Source organism: Betta splendens, chromosome 24, assembly GCF_900634795.4.
Source record: "Betta splendens chromosome 24, fBetSpl5.4, whole genome shotgun sequence".
Taxonomy (NCBI): Eukaryota; Metazoa; Chordata; class Actinopteri; order Anabantiformes; family Osphronemidae; genus Betta; species Betta splendens.
In genome coordinates this window covers 8,094,027-8,114,021 of record NC_040901.2, presented here as the reverse complement: position 1 = coordinate 8,114,021, position 19,995 = coordinate 8,094,027, and the positions used below count along the sequence as shown (strand labels likewise).

The 19,995-nt window shown below is 46.9% G+C and overlaps 1 protein-coding gene and 1 non-coding gene across 2 annotated transcripts; both read right to left on the bottom strand.

Annotated features, from left to right (window-relative positions):
- Window positions 1-2,793: 2,793 nt before the first annotated feature.
- rp1l1b (rp1 like 1b) lies at window positions 2,794-16,428 on the bottom strand. Its single transcript, XM_055506517.1, is given in 4 exon segments — window positions 2,794-7,193; window positions 7,195-13,613; window positions 13,721-13,886; window positions 14,905-16,428. Coding segments are annotated over 4 exon segments (11,109 nt in total). The 5' UTR covers window positions 15,376-16,428; the 3' UTR covers window positions 2,794-3,140.
- Window positions 16,429-19,106: 2,678 nt separating this feature from the next.
- trnal-cag (transfer RNA leucine (anticodon CAG)) lies at window positions 19,107-19,189 on the bottom strand. The gene has a single exon. It is a non-coding gene; the product is annotated as a tRNA-Leu (tRNA).
- Window positions 19,190-19,995: the final 806 nt, after the last annotated feature.

Genomic DNA, 19,995 nt, shown 5'->3' with positions numbered 1-19,995 from the left:
TTTTAGTTTCAAAAGTCTCTCTCTCTCTCTCTCTCTCTCAGTTCCTTGTGCGTCTCTCTCTCTCTCTCTCTCTCTCTCTCTCTCTCTCTCACACGGTCTAGACCAGACCCTCCCGTGTGACACTAGACAGCGTTTACAGTAAATTGACAGCGCTTAATCAAATGATGTTTAGTGGGACCCACAAACCCCCACCCACCCAACACGGACAGTTATGCAGATTAAAATCGAAGACCACCCGCACTTTCACAATGTGATTAGAGCGGCAACAAGTTCACACAAACACATGTCTAACAAACAAGGTCAAGTTCATGGAATGGATGGATTTTAACCAAATAATATGCAAAGTTTTAAGCTGGAAATGTTTTGGATGATTTTTGTCGACATCTGGTTGCGCTGTGCGGTGGAAAACGCCCTGTGCTGTAACGCACGCGTGCATTGGTGGAGAAGCGGGTCGGTTTCTGTGACATATTTCTCAGTTCCTCTGGTGGTTGGAGCTACTGTCTCTGCAGCGCAGCACCGCGGTGCCTGCTCAGCTCTCAGTAGACTGGTACAGTGCACAGTGCAACCACAAGATGGACTCGAGGACTGATCATGAAGGGAGACCGGCAGTGTTTACTGTTTTTGTAGGTCATAGTTTATACAGTGAAAAAGCTTGCGATTAGATTTATATATATATATATATTTAAATATTCTTTTGAGTCAAAAAATGTTAATAAGCTTTAAGAATGTCAGATGAGTTTATGGTTGACGTTCCCCTGTTTCGACACTAGAGGGCGCGCACGGTCACGTTTTAAATCTGAATTCTCCTACATCAGGTCCTCTTGAACCAACGCACGAGCTTTCATCCGTTTCTATTAATAGACACCAGCGTTGACCTCCAGCAGAGAGCGTTGCCCTCTGGGGATTTTTATTGTGTGTACACGTAGCCGGCGTGCGGATGTGAATGCAGATGTAAAGCGTGTCACATTGAGGGGGGGTCGCTGATGCGCGGTCAATCTATCAAAGTGTAACAATGCGTCGGTTTTTCACACCATACAACACAGTTAACCAGGTCTTTCCTATTCTCACCGCACAATGCACAGAAGAGGGAATTCACCCCCATGTCAATAAACACAAAACAATATGTCCTTGAGTTATCTGGCGGTGGTTTGCATGCTACGTTACTATTAAACGTTATTAAAAAGGAATCAAAGGTCTCGGCGAGGAAGGTATCGTTTAGATTGTGTTGTGCCCTATAAGTGCGGGGAACAATAAATCTTGCAGCACCGGAAGTGTGTGTTTCCTATGGGGGGCTTTATACAACACGCAGCGTGGGGATATTACTCTCTGGGCAACACTTCACAGGTTTTTGTTTGGACCACCTGTGCTGTGTGTGGGGACTGGGCTTTGCTGTAGTTCTCTGAAGCAACAAGCCCACGTCGCTGCACACACACACACACGCACGCACGCACACGCGCGCACACACACACACACACACACGCGCGGGCTGCAGGTGCGCGGCGGAGTGTTATTGAGTGCGTCCTGGTTACTAGCTGCTGTTTCTCTTTCTGCTCCCGTCTTCTGCTTTTCCGTCACCCCCTTGTTTTCTTCCCAGGCCTTGGCGGATGCTCGTGCGCGGCTCCGTCGGGGTCCCCAGACGCCGCATCCTGCCTGCAGAAGGCCCGTAAGTGGCCCCACAGGATAACCTGAACAACGGTGGGAACGAGCGGCCGCGGCGCAGCCGCGGCTCCGACCGCCTCGGTGCCAAGAGCGAACCGCGTCTCTGCGCACGCGCACGCGCGCGCGCCTCGTGGACGCGTGGCAAGGCTGAGATGCATCAAACGCTCAGATCAGTCGTCGGATATCGTCCAGACGCTATCGTTAATTAAAGCTTAGACACGCCACTGGTCCCCCCCGAACATCACGCGAGGCCCCTCTTTGACTTCCTGCCTGTGTGGGAACCGCTTCTATCCTCTGTCGCACGTCACGCACAGCGAGAGAACGTCCCTCCCTCATGCGTTTGTGGCTTTTCAATGAACCGGGAACAATTGCGCTCCCCAGGATGCGTTTTACAGGCACCTCAGCTGCTCCTCTGGGATGTTCCAGACTTTTAGCAGAGCTTCACCTGCTCACTTTTCCGTCATTTGCATCAAACACACTCATTATGACAAGAGTTTAAAAATGATTTAAAGGCTCATCAAAACTCTGGCTCCTACTTAAAGGTGTCTTAACCTAATCATTCTTATTTATTACAGTATGAGCAGCTGAAGCTACCCTTTGCAGCTGTGAAGTAAACACGGTTTTGGGAAAGCCCCTTATTATTGTGCTCCGGATGACGTTCCTCACTCCTCCAGTGTTGACCGTGGAAACGGCGCCCGTGCCAGCGAGCAGGTGCTTCCTCCCCAAAACCCTTTGCTCTTCCAGAAGATTTGAGGCCCGGGTCTCGTGTCATCAGCCCGCAGCATTGCTGTGACGGAGGGTTGTCAAGACAGCGCATTCCAGACCGTTCGGCCGTAAACCAGGTTTTGGAGTCCAGTGGCTGTTAACTACATTTCTTCTTTGAGGAACAATGTCACATTAAGGACACAGACCTGTTTCTTTCCCCCTGAACCTGAGTTAAAGCGTATGGACCTTGGTACCGGTCGTTCAGGTGTGAATGGCTCCACACAATTGACTACACAATATCATTGAACAAGGATTGAACCACACCGTTTGGACCACAGCCAAAATGGTGGGGCCCAAAGGTTCCTCACTGTGTGATGTAATATTATTTTTGTTTGTTTCATCATTTATCTTGCAAAACACCAACAGAAACATGGTTCCAGTACATTTAATTTGCCACAGTACATTTAGCACTCTGTCGTACAGAGTGATCGATGTTCTTGCTGACACATCCTGTTGTGGATTTCTGCTACTTTTCATTTTATTTGGTTACATCTAGAAACCAGTTACTGAAGGTGCTGACACTGAGAGTAATAAATATTCAGTTTTCCTCCTAATATCCGGCGCTAGAACACGACCTGTTACCTGCATGATAGTTAAAATGTTAAACATTCAAGATGAAGAGGAAAGAAGAACACTGGCGGTCCTTCCAGCATCGTCATACAAATAGAAACGCTAGTAAAGTGCTTGTGTCTCTTTAGTGCTCGCCTGCTTTCAGTTTACGCTTTCGTCACCTTCCACTCGAGGCTCGTGACGTCATCCTGGCCGTTGGTTTCGGTCTCCGAGTCCTCGACGTCGGCGTAAGCCCCGTCCTCAGACTCCACGTTGGTCAAGGCGTCCAGTGGCACCAGCGCCGCTTCCTCGGCCGCCCGGTTCGCCGCCGCCGGTTTTTCTCTCCTGCTCGGGACAAAGTCTCTCTCTTCGTCCTCGTCTGTTCTCCCCCGGTCCGAATCCTCCTCTGCCTCGTCCTCTTCGTCTCCCAGGAATCCCCTGCAGTCCTCGCTGGGCGCCTCGGTTTCCTCTTCCTCCTTCTCGGAGGCGTCGGCGTTGTCCTTAGCGTTACCGTGGCGACCGTCTCTCACACCTGTCTCGGTCCCTCCATCTTCCGATATGTCCTCCACACCCACATCCTCCTCCGGCCTCAGCTCCACCACCTCATCGAGATCTTCTGCTTCGTCGTTAGTGAGTTCTCTGACTGAAACCTCGTCGTCTTCTCCCGTGGACTCCTCCCTCAGGTCTTGGGCTCCTCTGAGCTCCTCCACTGCAGATTCCCCTGCAGACCGTTCTGTCTCACGTTCCTCTGTCTCGTTGCCCTCGTCTTCACCTGTTGCCTCATCCTCCTCCGACTCGTCTCCCGTTGTCTCGCCTTCTTTCAGCGTCTCTACTCGGGATACGTCGCTTCCTGCGACTCCCTCAGACGCTCCTGTTTCTCCTCCAGTCTCATTCTCTTCTTCGTCTCCTGACTCACTGGTCACCTTCGAAGTCTCTTCTTCTCCCGCGGCCTCGTTTTCATCTGTTGTTGCATTGTTCTCCGCGTCTCCCTCACATTCACTCTCAGTTGCGTCTTTGGAGCTTGCCTCTCCTGCAGATTCAGGATCAGCCTCAGCCTCTTCGCCAGCTTCTGTGGTTTCTTCCTCTCCCTCTTGGTTCGACGCCACGACTTCACTGATTTCCTCCTGGCCTGACTTCTCCTGCTCCGTGGCATCGTCGTCGTCCGTGGCGACGACCTCCTTTCCGTTCTCGTCTGCGGTTTCTTCATCATTTGTGGTGACCTCCGGGTCTTCTTCTTCTTCTTCCTCCATGTCTTCATGTCCAGTTGTATCGGTGGCTTCCTTTATGTCATCTTCACTCGTGGCAGCGATCACCTTCTCATCATCAGTCTCCTCCTCCGTGGGTCCGTGTTGATCTGATTCCGACTCATTCCCAGTGGTGGCTGGAATCTCTTCCTCTGCGGATTCATGTTCAGCTGCCGATACGCCCTCCTCCTCCTCTTCTGCTCCGCTGGTCCCATCTGCTTCATCTGTACTTGCTGCTGTGTCCATCTCTTCTGCCACGGCTTCGTGCTGCTCGGGTTCGTCTTCGGTCGAGGCTGCGTTGGTGTCGTCTGCAGCCTCTTCACTTACGTCGTCCGTGTCTTTTTCAGTAGCAGTCGTCGTTTCTGCAGTTGCCTTGCTTGGATCTTCGTCACCAACGACATCGGGCTCCTCGGCTGTTTCATCTTCATCGTTTGTGGCAGGAGTCTGTTCTCCATTGTCGTCCTCCTCCGCTTGTTCGGCTTCACCTTTGTCAGACTCATCCTCAGACTCTTCTGCAGCATTTTTGTTCTCAGTGTGGGTGGATTCGACAAACTCTTGATCTTCCTCATCCGTGTCCTTCTCAGTTGCAACGGCATCGCCTTCCTCCTCAGCGGTTTCATCTTCGGTTGTTACGGCATCTTTTGCATCGTCACCATCTTCTTCTTTGTTTGATTCGTTGTCACTCGTACCTGCCACAGACGTGTTTTCTGCAGTGACATCACCTTCAGCCTCCTCATCCTCGCTTATGATTTCCTTTCCTTCGGCCGTCTCACCTTCAGTGTCTGTTTCTCCATGCCCATCTTTTGCTGCAGTTGTGTTGATGTCAGACTCTTCAGCACTTGTGGCAGCAGGCTCTTCGTCATCAGAGCCTGTCTCTTCTTCTGCAGCCTCTTCTTCGGGCTCTTCTTTTTCTGGGACATGCTCATTTTCAGGTACTGCTCCGTCCTCTGAAGCACATTTCTCCTCTGCAGGTTCATCTTCATTTCCAGTCCCATGATCTGCAGAGCCGGTCTCCTCTCCGCTGTCCACAGCTTCTTGTTCTTGTTCTTCTTCTACTTCTTTGTCATTTTCCGATTCATTTTCAGTTGTTGCCACTACATTTTCCTCTTCATCTTCACTTGTGGCAGCGATTGCTTCGTTTCTTTCAACAATCTCATCTTCGGTCGTCGCTTCTTCGTCGTGTTCCTCCGATGAGTCATGAGCTGTGGTCGGATCATCCTTCTCTTCTGCAGAACCATTGGTGCACGCGGAAGCGAGCGCTTCACCCTCAATCGCTGCTTCCTCATCTTCCTCTTCGTCAGACTTGTGGTTACTAGTGGATGCTCCGTCATCAGCTGCGTCCAGAAATTCTTCCTTCACTTCATCTCCACTGGTGACAACCATCTCTTCCTCCTCACTTGCGTCTGCAGGGGTATCGTCCTCATCTTTGCCACCTGTGATAACATCCACCTTATCATCAGCAACCTCGTGTTCAGTTGTTTCTTCTTCAGCTTCTGTGACAGGAACCTCTTCCTCATTTTCAACTGTTCCTGCTCCCTCTGCCTCTTCTTCGTCAGATTGGTTTTCAGCTGGTGTTGCCTCAGATTTCTCCTCTGCTTCCTCAGGTTCGTTCTCACTTGCACCGACTTCCACGCCAACCTCTGCCTCTTCCTCATTTCTCTCATCCTCCACTTCCATGACGTCTTTCTCTGTGTCAGAGGTGAGTTCTGTTGCGGTTTCTGCGCCTGCAGACTCTAACACGGCTCCAGATGTGTCTGCAGATGCTTCCAGACAGTTTCCTTCTGACTGATCCTGTTCCACTTCCTCGTCCTCTCGTGCCTCCATATTCTCCACTATCTCTTCATTTTCAGCAGAAACCACTTCATCTTCCACATGACATATATCTACATTTGTATCTTCAGAAACAATCTGTGCACTTAATTCTTCTTCATTGTTTTCTGACCCTTCTTCTGTACCCACATACTCTGCTTCCTTTTCATCTACATCTTCAAAGGCTTGCTGGATCTGATCCTCCTCCAGATCTGTCACGGCTGTTCCTACAACCGCTGATGCCGCTGTGGTTTCAGTGTTGCGTTCGGTGTCAGCTGCTTGTGCATGCTCCACATCGTTGTACGTCATTGTTAGAATACTTTTTAGGTCAAAGTCCACTATACTAGGTGCAATATTCATAACTTCTGCAGAAGGTGGGGGCTTTGGTTTCCTAACGCAGGAGTCACATGGACAGTCGTCGTTCTCGCTGCGTTGGTCACTGTACGATGTCCCTGTTGCAGAGTCCTCACTGTTGTCTGGTGGTGGATCAGCTGATTGTTTGAGCATAGCCTTCAGTCTCCGTCTCCTCTCCTCTGTTTGGGTCGTTGATGCTCGGGACATGGCTTCCTTGGGGGGCCTCGGGAGGCTAGTTCCCCCTTGGATCCTCTTCAGCTCCCTGTTTATGCTTATCTGGATCCTCTTGCGGACCTGGGTTTCAAGTTCACTTATCATCACGTCCAGCTGTGCACCGTCAATCAGGTTCCACCGGGCTTTGAACTCCCTCATTGCGTTGATGTAATGTGTCATGAACTGCTTTTCTAGTTTGGCTAATAAGGTTAACACCCAAACAGGATCCGGATCTTGAGAAAGCATTTTGACCAATTCTGCTCGTTCACCAAGGGAAGGACTCTCCTGACCCTCTGTTTCATCTTCTCCTGGAACCTTTTGGCTGCTGCCGTCGTTCTCTAAGCTTTTGTTTGATGACGGGGGTGTTTCAGACAGGCCTCTGGGACTGTCACTGCTTTGGATTGTTTCATCTGTTGCTGGGTCATCGTCCTTTAGCTTGTCTTCCTGCGTTTCTTCTACTTCTTTTTCAGGTATCCATTGATCTTTTTCTCCTTCTTCTTCGTGTTCTCCTCCTCCTCCTCCTTCTTCTTCTTCTTCTTCTTCTTCTTCTTCTTCTTCTTCTTCTTCTTCTTCTTCTTCTTCTTCTTCTTCTTCTTCTTCTTCTTCTTCTTCTTCTTCTTCTTCTTCTTCTTTCTTCTCTTCTTCTTCTTCTTCTTCTTCTTTCTTCTTCTTCTTCTTCTTCTTCTTCTTCTTCTTCTTCTTCTTCTTCTTCACAGTCTTCTTGAATTTTCCTTAAAACATTTGCGCTGGTGTGTGGTTGCAGTGTGTCACCATCACTAGTTTTCACTCCGTCGCTACTATTGCCAGAGCCAGTGGAGCCACTATTGACGTCCACGCCAGAGGATGACGTATGAATGAACTCATCGTCCACAGAGTGCTGCTGATTGTCCTTTAGGACCAGCTCGTTTTCTGGAGGATCACAAAGCCAAAGAGATTGAAGAATGTTCATTAGTTCTTGGTACTTTTCACCCTTTTCATTTGCATTTTTAGGATCATTGTCTATCAGCTGCAACTTCACAAGACAGTCTAGGAGGCCTTTAGCTGATGTGCTTAGTTTACGCCCGTAAACTGGAGAAACCTCTGGCAAACTGTTACATCTGTCAAGCTTTGGACTTAAAAGTACTCTCATCACCTGCACAGAGGAGTGGAAAGTTTTTGTGGTGTCTTGGTCGCTGTCTTCATTCGGTGCCTCTGCGTTTGCTTGACTGTCCTCGTTGGGGGCACTGGTTTCAGAAACCCCCCCATTGGCGTCTGTTGGGTTCTCGGCCCCAGAGTCGTCGTTCTTTTCCTTCTCGTTCGTTTCCTCGGCTGTGCCTCCGTTTTTTTCTGCCTCGCTGGATTCCTCCACCTCGTACATGTCTCCGTCCCCCGGTATGGCCCTGAGCCACTCATTCACAACCTCGGTAGGGGATGTGTTGGGGAGACTGGACGACACCAGCTCAAAGTCATTCGAATCGGAGTCATTGTGTTTGCACGCGTTGCTTTTGCCACTTTTGTTATCGGGGATGTCCGTAGGTGTCACTGGACCGTTCCTCGTTCCTTTAGCCTTAGTAGGTTTTGACCCACTAGGCGCTGGAATCTCACACGGCTCTTTGACGACGTCAGAGCTGGACAGGCTCTGTGACAAATCGCTTTCGTCCGACATTTCACGGGGAATCACCCTTAATTTATTTCCCTGTCCCTCCTCCGCTGCTGCCTCTTCTTCTTTCTCTTCCTCCTCTAAATGAGATGTTAGCATGTTGGCGTCCTGAGTCTCCTCTGCGTTGTGTGCAGAAACGAAGGACATCAGCATTTCAAACTCTTTGCTTCTCACACCTTCTTCAGTGGAAGCATCAGTTCGGTTGGAGTTTTGAGATTTTGTAGTGAGATCTGACTTCATTGATGAAGAACTCTTGGTCCGATCACTTTTTTCTCCTTTCACCATGGATGTTGACTTTTTTGAACGTGATGAAGACTTGGACTTCAATGACGTGACTGTCGATGCCCCTTCTTCTGTTTTCTCAACAGTCACAGCAGGAACTTCAGACCTTCCTAACATTTCAGATGCAGTCTCCGATCTCACTGATATAGAATCTAAACTTTCTTTAGCTGAGAAGTCAGGTGTTAGTAATTTGTTTGATTTTGATGATTTAATAGATTTGTCTGATTTTGCTGACTTGGCACTATGTGTCCTGTGGTCAGATTTCTTTTCACTGGTGGTGATTCTAGAAAGACTGGACGTCACAGACAACTCGCTGATTGACCCATCTGCTGGGTCTTCAGCATCGTCTTTATTAATTCTTGCTTTTGATGCTTTTGATTTTGTGGATGATGACGTCACCGACTTAACTGACTCGACAGCTGCTTCTTCTTCTTTAGTGTCAGCCATGTTTGTGCTGTTTCCAGCAGGAGTCTCAGAAGCTTTTGATTTCTTTGATACAGCTGTGGCATTTGACTTGATGGAAGCACAGCTCGGGGCACGGTCCTCGTTCTCCTCCTTTGTAGTATTTTCTTTGAGAGTGACAGATGCTTCAGTGACATTTGAGGTGCAACTTGGTGCTCTCTCTGAATTTTCCTCTTCAGCACCTTTTGACCTTTGGGACTGTGTGTTTCTTGAGTCTGAGACTTTAGATTTGCTGGATCTGACAGACATGACTGACTGTCCACTCTGAGCTCTCTTCTGACTTTCCTCTTCACCGTTTCTTTCCTCTGCGCTTTCTTCCAGTCCGGAACAAATTTCAGACATGTCTGATTTAGTAGATTTTGCAGAAACATGTGACTTCACAGACTTAACTGACAAGGCACTAGATGCTCTCTCTGGGGTTTTCACATGTTCAATCGCATCTTCAGCGATGAGCTGAGAGGCATGAGACTCAGCAGATCTTTCAGAAACATGTGAGCGGACTGATCTGGATGACGTACTGCTTGCTGCTCTTTCTTCTTCGTTGGTGTCAGAGCTGGGTTCATTTTGGACGTCACAACATTGTGATTTGTTCGATACGGAAGAAGCATTGGATGTAACAGACTGAGCTGACATTGGGCTCATTCTGCCTTTGTTCTCGGGATCAGCAGCTTCCACGCTGTGTTCAGACACGACACATGAGGCTTTTGACTTCACTGATTTCACTGACTTGACGCTTGAAGGTCTTTCCTCGTTCTCCTCAGCCGAAACATGTGACTTATTTGATTCTGCATAGGTGGCTGACTTTGCAGACGTTACGCTTTCTGCTCTGTCTTGAGTTTCGTCGTCATAATTTCCATCAGGAGCAGCACTGGTGTCAGTGGGAGCATCGGATGCAGTCGACTTAGGTCTGTCAGCAGAACATTTGGCATTTGCTGAGCTCACAGAAACACCTGATTTGACTGAATGGACTGACGCTGAAGTTGCAGATCTGTTTTCACTTTGTTCCACTTCATTTTCCAACGTATCGTGCTCTGAGGGAACGTGTGAAGTTTTGGATTTCTTAGATGCCGCTGAAACATTTGACTTGACGGATTTCGCTGATCTGACAGACGTGTTACTTGGAGCTCGCTCCTCGTTTTCCTCATGATCGCATCTGTTTCCTTCAGCTGGGCCACCCGGCCCCTGTAACTTACCAGATGATGCAGAAACCACTGATCTTACACTTTGCGCTCTGTCCTGAGTTTCCTCATCATCAACTCCAGCAGTTTTGCTAGAAGAAGCTTCAGAGGCGTTTGATTTTTTAGATTTTTCAGAAGCACGAGATTTTGCTGACTTAGCCGATTTAGCACTAGGTGCTCTTTCTGCAGACTTAATGGATATTTCTGAAACACTGGACTGGACAGACTTAGCGGACAAGCTGCTTGCAACTCTTTCTACAGTTTGCTTCCTATCATTTTCATCTGAACATTCTGACATTTTGGATCTTACAGAGACGTTGGACTTTGCAGTTTTTGCTGACAATGCACTTTCCACTCTTCCTGGAGTTTCCTCTCCACCATCACCGTCATCAGGAATCCTAGTAGTTTGACCATGAGAGGCAGTGGATTTGATGGATTTTGCGGAGGCCAGTGACTTTGCAGATTTAGCTGACAGGACACTTGGTGTCTTGCCGGCAGATTTTATGGATATCTCAGAAACATGTGACGCTACTGACATGCTGCTCGATGCACGTATCTCGCTCTGCTCCTCTTCTTTATCGGCTGCTACACGAGCAGAACATTTAGACCTATTGGACCTGACAGAAACACTTGACTCAACGGACTGGACTGACCTTTTGTCAGCCTCCTCATCTTCATCACAGTTTTTCGAAAGCATTTCAGAACCTTTTGATTTCACAGATATGGCGGAAGCGTTGGACTTTACAGACTTAACAGATTTGGATGACATGTACTCCAGCTGTTCTGTAGCACATTCTTCACACTCACTGGGCTTTGACATTTTAGATTTGGCAGAAATATTGGATTGTGCTGATTTGGCAGATTTGATTGACGTATTCGAACGTGCAGATTTAAGCGACAGCACGCTAGAAACCCTGCCTTCATTGTCTTCAGTGACATTTTCACTGTGCTTTGATTCACTTGATGCTTCTGAGATGTTTGACTTGGCTGATTTATGTGACGCGCAGCTCTGTGGTCTCTCGTCAGGTTCCTGTTCTGCTTCATCTGATGCTTCATTAGCTTTGGAGAGAACTTGAGAAGATTTGGATTTAATGGAGATAACAGAGACGTTTGACTTGGCAGATTTTGCCGACATTGCACTCTGAGCTCTTTCTGCAACTTCTTCATCGTTGTTTTTTTCCTGAGACCCGTCGTGAGAGACTTTGGACATTTTAGACGATTTGTCAGACATGGCGCTGGATGTTCTTCCTTCGGTTTCATCATTCTGGATGCAGCTTGGATTTTCTTCAGCCTCATCCTTACAGCTTGATGCACTCTCTTCATTTTGTTGCGTTGCATTTTCTTCTTCATGATCTTCGTCATTGTCCTTGTTAGATGATTTGGATTTGCTTGATTTTGCAGAAATATTGGACTTGGCTGACTGCGTTGATTTCACTGACATTCTGCTGTTTGGTCTTTCTTCCCTTTTCTCTTCAGCATTTTCATCATCTGCACTTTCAGACCTCTTGGATGTTACAGATACATTTGACTTGATAGACGTAGCTGACGTTGCACTTGATGCCCTTTCACCCTCTTCATTTTCAGCCTGTTTGTCCTCTGTTGTATGATCAGAAACGATTGACTGCTGGTCAACATCCGCTTCAGAGGCTTTTGACATGGTAGATTTTGCAGACAGGACGCTGGTCGGTCTGTCGTCAGTTTCTACTTCAGCATTTTCCTCATTCTGAGGTCTAGATGTTTTTGATTGTGTTGATCTTGCAGAGGTGTTGGTTTGGATTGACATGGAACTTGGCACTCTGTCTTGATCTTCTTGAGTTTCTTTGTCTTCGTCTTCTTCCCCCAAATTTACATCTGCATCTTCTGCCTCTGATGACGCGGGCGAATGCACAGATCTACACTCATCTTCTTCAGGTGGAGCTTCAGATGCTTTAGACTTATGTGACTCATTCGACTTCTCTGACAGTGCACTTTGTGCTCTCTCCCCAGGTTCATCCTCATTTTCTTGAGCTGCTTCATGGCTGTTTTCCTCTGCAGATGCGCATGACCTGGCTGACATGGCACTGGAAGTCCTTTGCGCCGATTCCTCCTCAGTTTGTTCCTCGTTTAGGAGAAACGAGACCTTTGATTTAACAGATGCTTTGGATTTTGATGACATTGAACTTAAAGCTCTTTCTTCGTGCGCCTCATCCCCTGATTTGTTTTGCTCACACATCACTTCGGAGTTTTCAGATCTAGCGGATGTGCTGCTTACTGGTCTTTCTTGTGTTTCCTCTTCATCCTGGATTATTTCTTCAGCCTGTTTGGATTCATTCGAGGCATTTGAATGAGCTGACATGGCACTTTTTGATCGGTTCACTTCTCCATCCTCACGCTGTGTGTTCTGTACATCTTCAGACTTGTTTGATCTGCCAGAGGCATTGGATTTGACGGACATGGCACTTGATCGGTCTCGTACCTCACCTTCTACTTCCTCTTGGCCCTTGTCAGAAACTCCGCATTGACACTTATGTGAAGCTTTTGTTTTGATTGACTTGCTAGGTTGCTCTGAAGCTTTGGGGCCTGAGGACGACCGCGTGGGTGGTGCCTCCGTCATCGCCGCGTCTTCTCTCTCAGATGTTCTCGATACACTGGTCGGGACGTCGTCATCCTCATCGCGGTCACCAGATCCTGCCCGTTCTTCTCGGTCCGACGTTTGAGCGCTTTGGACATCGGCCCGATCCTTTGTGCCGCAGTCGTCCTCGGTGGTGACCTGTGCGTTGTCCTTTGGCGAACAGGTCTCACTCCTGATGGTGCAGTACTCCACAGTTTCAGCCGACACGCAGGTTTCTGCCTCCACCACCTGCTCTGTGTGTTCATCGCTCGATCGAGACACCCTTTTCCTTTCAACCACCACTTTTCTAGAGACCTTCGTATGTGAGGATGCACTTGAGCTGGAGGTTTGAATGCCGCAACTTGCTCTGCGTTTCCCTTTTTTCCAAATGTCATACTTCTGGCAGTGACTGCAGCAGTGAGGACAGTGAGGCTGCTCTGATGTTTGAAGGTGCTTGGCGAAGGCTGCCTCTTGTTCACCGAGTGAAATGTTTTCTGACTCTGAATAACTTTGATCGCTAACAGGTGCAAAACAGGGCTTTGTGTGTTCTTGGACGTACTCACAGGTCTTGCCTGTTGCCTTTCTTACTTCTGTCGACCAGTGTATCGTTTCATCATTATGTAGCCGAAATCGCACTTTCATTTCCATAGACAAGCTGCCATCTTTATTGATGCGAACCCTTTTCTCTATGTCCTCATCTCGCACTGCTTCGCCAGTGGGTTGACGTGAATCCACATTGTCTGGAGAATCAGTCCCATCTGGTAAGGACTTGTCAGATGACACAGACGGTCTGTTCGACCTCCTGTCAGGTTCCACTTTGGGGTTTTGGACGCTTTGCTTTGCTGGAAGTCGTTGGTTTCCCATCAATGCTTTAAAGGAGACAGGAAGCAATTTTTTAAATAATTTAAAATTTTAAAAAATAATAAATAAACAACTGAAAAAAAAGAAATTGAGTTGATAAAGTGACTTTTCATACCCTCACGGTCTTCGTGGCATCCGTTGGAGTGAGACTTCGAAGTTAACTTCGGAAGTTTGTCCTCGGACGTTTTCCGAAAACTCTCCACGATGGAAGGGTGTGAAGGCTCACGGCCCACACAGACAAGAACACGGGGGCACTGCATGAGACTCTGAACGCTGTCAATCTGACCAAAAACAAACAGCAATCACTGAATTATAATTCCATTTGGAACCAACATGCTTCAAATAACTGATAGGCGCCAGTTATTTAAGAAACAAGGCTGAACATTCCACAACTGGGTCAAGGTAGCGGCTCCTCTGTTGTGCAGCTGACTGCTTTGATGCCTTGCGAGCGAAGACTGAGTCGAGCAGCGAGTCAAGGCAGGATAAATGCCCTAATCCAGGATGATCTGTGGGAAACCTCAGCAGATGACGGTGCACCGTCACTCACGAGAGCGCTAGTGTTGCTCAGCAGAATTATAAGCTTCCCGTTTATAGAAAGGTAATTATTAATTGTTGTTGTATTGTAGAAACGTTACTGCCACTATTTTATTAGCAGGGGTGGATCTAGTGTATATGCCTGCATAGTGTTCACATATTCATGACACTATTAAACTGACAGCTATAAAACACTGAGCTGCTTTTTTGTTTTCGCTTTCGATGACTGTGCAGTTCAGATGAATGAGGCAGATGAATGGCTTCGCCCACGGTCACAGAGAGCCCACGTGAAGATAATTAATTGCCGTGGAAGACGCATTTCTGAGACACATCTGCTATCAAACTGTGGGAGTGGAGTTTCGTCATTGACCTGCTTCCACTCGCTCAGAAATAGCACTGATTTGACCAAGATTAATGGGATTTGTAGAGATCCCACAGTCTGGAGCCGTGTGCGACGGAATATCCCCGTGCACACTCTCAATATGTTTGTCCTGCTCGACTTAGCTCATCATCTTTTTGCAAAAATTAAAAAGGTGCACATATTAAATATAAACACATTAGTGTTGATGTGCTATTGCTTTGTTCTCTTCATACATTAAAGCACAAGGCGAAGCGTTTACTTAGGGACAACAACAGACATTTCCTGTTGGAAAAAGAAGTTTCCTGAACACGTAATACAAATATTTCACAGCCCCTCTTCTCCCAAGCTCTCCATAGGTTACGTAAGATTTTTCCTTTTTTTGTTCTAGGTGTGTACCATCTCACCTTGCGGCCCTCCAGAGTGCACAGCTTCCTAACGCGGCACTGCATGAGCTCAGAAACCTCCTCCACGAAGAGCCCGAAGCTGCGGAGACTCCGGCGGTGCAGGACGATGGTCTTCCTGAACGAGGGGTCGCTGTTCTTCACCAGCATCACCCTCTTGTTGTGCCTGTGATGAGCGTGGTGGTGGTGGCCCGCGTGAGCCTCCTCGGGCCTGACCGGCGCCATGACGACATACTGGTGTGGGTGATGGAGGCGATAGTGTGAGTAACACGGGGGTGAGACGTGAGGGTCCAGAGCTCCCATGTGCTCGGAGCAGAGGTAGCAGTGGTCCAGCGGGTCCCGGTGGGCCACCGCGCTGTGACGGGGGATCCTGGGGAGGCGGGTGGTGTGGTGCTTGAAGGACGGGGAAGTCTTATGTGAGCCTTCATCTCCCACGGCGCTGAAGCACTGGAAGCTGTGGTTGTTGGTGGACATGGTGGGCGGCGGGTTTCTCCGGTCTGGATGGAAGATGAAGTCAGGGGTGCGGACGAACGGCGCAGAGACAGGGGGCCGTCATGTTTCTCCCGAGCTGATTAGAGGAAGGTGAACCACTCGTCCCAGCCTGAGGAAAAGGTAAAATATGTCATCACTTTTCTTTTGCAGCTTCTTTTCTTGGCTGCTGTGTGAATAAGCTGCACCTGCTTCTTTCTTTAAGGTACTTAAGTTAAAACATAACATAAGCCTGTTAAAAGGAGACCAATAGGATTATAGGTGGAATCAGTTACTAATGTCCCCTATTATCAAAAGCACATAAGACGTGTACAGATCAAAGACTAAAAGACCACAGGGGCAACAAGGACACGTGTCGGATGTATGAATCTACCAAGTGACTTTAAATAACAGGCTTAATTCTGTGTGAGCAGTGAAAGTGGACGTTACCTCAGGGATTGTCACTGGAGAGAATGCATCGTTAGCCGGCACGGATTACCTTGGAAAAGCAGAAATATCTGCAATAAGCACAAGGCATTATTTGTGAGACAATGCGGAGAGGTGAGGAGAAGCTGTCTGATAGGAAGGGATGCAAATAGGAGTGAGTCAGAATCTGGGAGTGAAAAAATAAAAATAAAAAATAAAAATAGGCTAAGCCTGACTGACGCCCATAAAGAACTGGTTTGGCTGTTGTTCTCGTTCAAGCAGCAAGTGGTTCCTCCAGTAGAACATGTTGGCAGAGAACAGTCAGTGATTGGCATAAATACTCTTTACTGCTGTTGCCAACCTGCTGTTATAATCTACAACTTAAATAGAAAATGTCCTCCATAGTGGAGGATTATGTAGGTGAATCCTTGTTTTAAACCATTTCTGCATAAGACATGTTGGTTCCTATATTTAAAGAGGCCTTGAACTGACTTTTCTTGTGAATTGGTTCTATATAAATAAACACTGTGTCTTAGATTCTGACCCAATTTAAGCTCTTTCTAGTCACACGTCTTTAATTATTATCAGTTTTCAAATTGACTGCTATTAAATCAGCCGGTCTCTGCAGCGTATACTTACAGTACACGAGCCTCAATCTTAATCCAGTGGACAAAAGAGGAGGAAAGGAAATACCTCCAAAGCCACAGGACGAAAAAATATAAACTCCCACAGAAATGCCAGCGCTCGTGCACACAGGAGAGCGAAACCAGTTCAAAAGCCTCCCTGCAGAAGCGCTTCTACCTGCTAATCAGATACATGGGAGGCTAAGGATAGACTGAAAAGCCCTGCTAATCACTCTGAGATTGGACTGAAATCTGCTGATGCTTTGGACACATGACTCGTACTGTACCTCGCCATTGCATAAAGGGCGTTAAACACACTTTTAGAAAGCGGCTGACGGCTCGGTGATTATCTGTGAATAGGCAGAATGTCGCCGGTTTTATCTGCCACCTTTTGTCCCACGATGCGTGGTTTATGAACTGAGCCAGATATTATAGCACATGCAACAAAAGACATAAATAGGATCATATACCAATTCACTGTTCTGAGGCAGGAATCCTTGACTAAACAGGTTAGTGATTTCACAGTGAGGTTTGTGTTGCTGTAATCACAACATCTTAAGATACAGAAGCAACAGTCACATTTTTTCTGAGCAGGTATGCCGCTTGGTGAGTTGAAGGAGATGAATTCATATCTGGATTATTTGATTTCTATGTCTTTTTCCTCTTCTGTCCTCAGTAATACAAGCACTGACGACTCCTTATGCTGATGTTTCAGTTTACCTTCTTTTTAGAATCCCTGTGCTTTAACTCAAAATTCATCTTAATTTCTACTTTTAGTAGTTTGGATATTTTCAGTAGTTTGGGTTATAATGGGGATCATAATAATCTGTCGCTCATGTGTGGATCTGGCTTTGTCATTAGCAACATTATGGATCAGAATGTTGGTCAAGGGCACCTCCACACATTGACAGGAGGAGATGCCAATTTTGTGATTAGTGGGCAACCTGCTCAGCGAGCTCAGCCAAAATTGTCATATAAAGTGTTTTTTTGTTTGTTTGTTTGTTGGTTTGGTTTTTGAGTGTCTTAGAAAAAGCTCTACTCCTGTGTTTCAGCTGTACTTAATAAATCCTGGCACCTAGTTTTGTGTGGACATAGCAACACAAGTTACAGCACAGCCATCGGATAATAAAGGAGATGCAATTAAACACAGGGGCTACAGAAGGTGAAACATGATCTCATGCATCATATCAAGATAAATGGGCAGACATTTATTTTGCAGCGCTAATAAGAGAGGCACCGACCCTCTAGTCCACCTGCATGTGCTAAAAGTGCAGCTATTTAAATTCCATCTAAATATCACTCACTCCTTTCAGGGTTGCTCTTATCAGGGGTCCACAGAATGCAGATGAAGCTGGCCTGCAGTAATGAGTGCACACACACACACACACACACACACACACACACACACACACACACACACACACACACACACACACACACATAGTGGGTCAAAGTCTAGCACTGCAATCTGTTTTAATCTGAGAGAGCCTGATGGGTCATGGTGGGTGTAGTTGGGCAGAGTGATTGTGCCCTGACTCATGGGATGAAGGCGACAGAAAGACCCCCTGCTGAGTCATGACAGTGACTGAGCGGTTCACAAGTGCTGAGGACGTGCTTCTCACTGTGGGCTTTCCTGTGCGGGGAGGAAGCCTCCCTTCACTCCAGGGCTCACTCTCAGTCTGACTCAGCTCTGATCTTTAAGTTCTAAAACAAACAGATTTCTCACAGAAGGACATGTATACACCAGAAAAATTAGCAAAATATTCAAACAAAAGCTGCACCTGCATCCTGAAAGCTTGAGGAGCATGTTTCCCTTGTCTAGCCTCCACCGGATGCAGTTTGGATCACAGTCACAGCAGGGGGCCATGCAGCTCACACGCGTGCACTGATGGTGCGGCTTAGCACCTCCCTGTTGCTGCATGGCTGATTACTGTGCAACCTGCTGTGCCACAAGACTCTCGCTATGTTAAGTCACAATATGTTAAAGCATCCCACTCAAGAAGCTGAAACTCTGATAAAGGCCTCATCAACAAGGTCGGAGTTGAAGACACCCGAGTAAAGCAATCAATCATATATATATATGAAATAAATGAATAATCAATCAATCAATCAATCAATCAATCAATCAATCAATCAATATCACGCAAGCCTATGACAAATGAATAGAATATAACAGAAATACATCAATCACTTTTAAAGCTATCAATCATTTCTAAATGACCCATCCTGAATAGGTCACCTGTCCCAGGACGTCCGATAAAATACTAATCAACCTGTGTTAATCTGGTGATAATGAGAGTCCAGACAGGCTTTACCTCTGCTCACCTTATAACCCTTATCTGCAACAGGGGGTCACAGCAAGGATCACAAGGACAAGAGACAAGACACACGGCTCAGGTGTTTAAATTCAGCTTCCATTACACCGTATATGTGGTTATATAAAAGCATGTGAGTGTCTTTATAGTGTGCAGTCACTATTTTTACAACAACCTGTCAACTTAACACACATTGATTGTCAATCCTATTAGTAAGAGTTACTGTGGAAGTCCTCAGAAGTCTTTGAATGTTCAGACATGCTCTGAAGGGTGAGCAGCGATAAACCCTGTCTGGTCAGTCGGGAAATAACAATCACATCAGCTTTTTGGGCGACTTTATTTAAATGGTTTGAAATGTTACAAAACATTTACTTGTCAGAAGTGGGATTCGAACCCACGCCTCCAGGGGAGACTGCGACCTGAACGCAGCGCCTTAGACCGCTCGGCCATCCTGACAACTACGCTGACATTCAGCCATACTACCACTACAAATAAAGTTTAGCCAGGTTTAGTGACGTAACATCAATGTTTAAACGGTAAATACAGAAAAAACCCGACATGAGAAGCCGTGTCTGCCTGCACCGAGTCACCGACATGGACGTACTGTAATAAGACGGAAGAGACTGACGCATGCGCTTCCGCTCATTGGCCGCTAGAGGCTGTGAATAGCTCCACATACGCAGAAAGACGCATAGAATATTCATAGATATAGAAATGAAAATACATATTAATATGTAAATATTTTAATAGGGTTGGTCTTGTCTTATGATATCTGGTATTTTCAATGCATATGTTAGGAGAAGACGTCCTGTAGGATTAATATTACATTACAAAGGAAAAATGTAGTCCTCTTATAAATTGCACAGATTAGCCTATAAGGTCATCGGATGGTGTAATTAATGGGTTTTATAGATCTTAGAATTAAAGCTCTCGGGAAAACCAGCCTGTGAAAATGCAACCTATGTAAAACATTGCAGGAGCGGGACTGACCGAGCTGCGAGGTCAGAGCTTTCTGAGGAACGCGTTGGCATGACTTCATTTGTTTACACGTGTTGTGCTGCTGCTTTGTCACAGTGTGTGGACTGGTGAGCCGGAATGTGAAATGACTAATTGAGACCTATGGGGCCTGGTGATCTGTGAGCTCAGTGTCACGGTGGATACGTGACTGAAGCGGCTTGTTTTACTTATCAGAGCCTTCAGCCATGGCTGCTCTTAAGGGTTCCGCCATCTGTAATAAACATAAGCCTCCGCAGCTCATATCC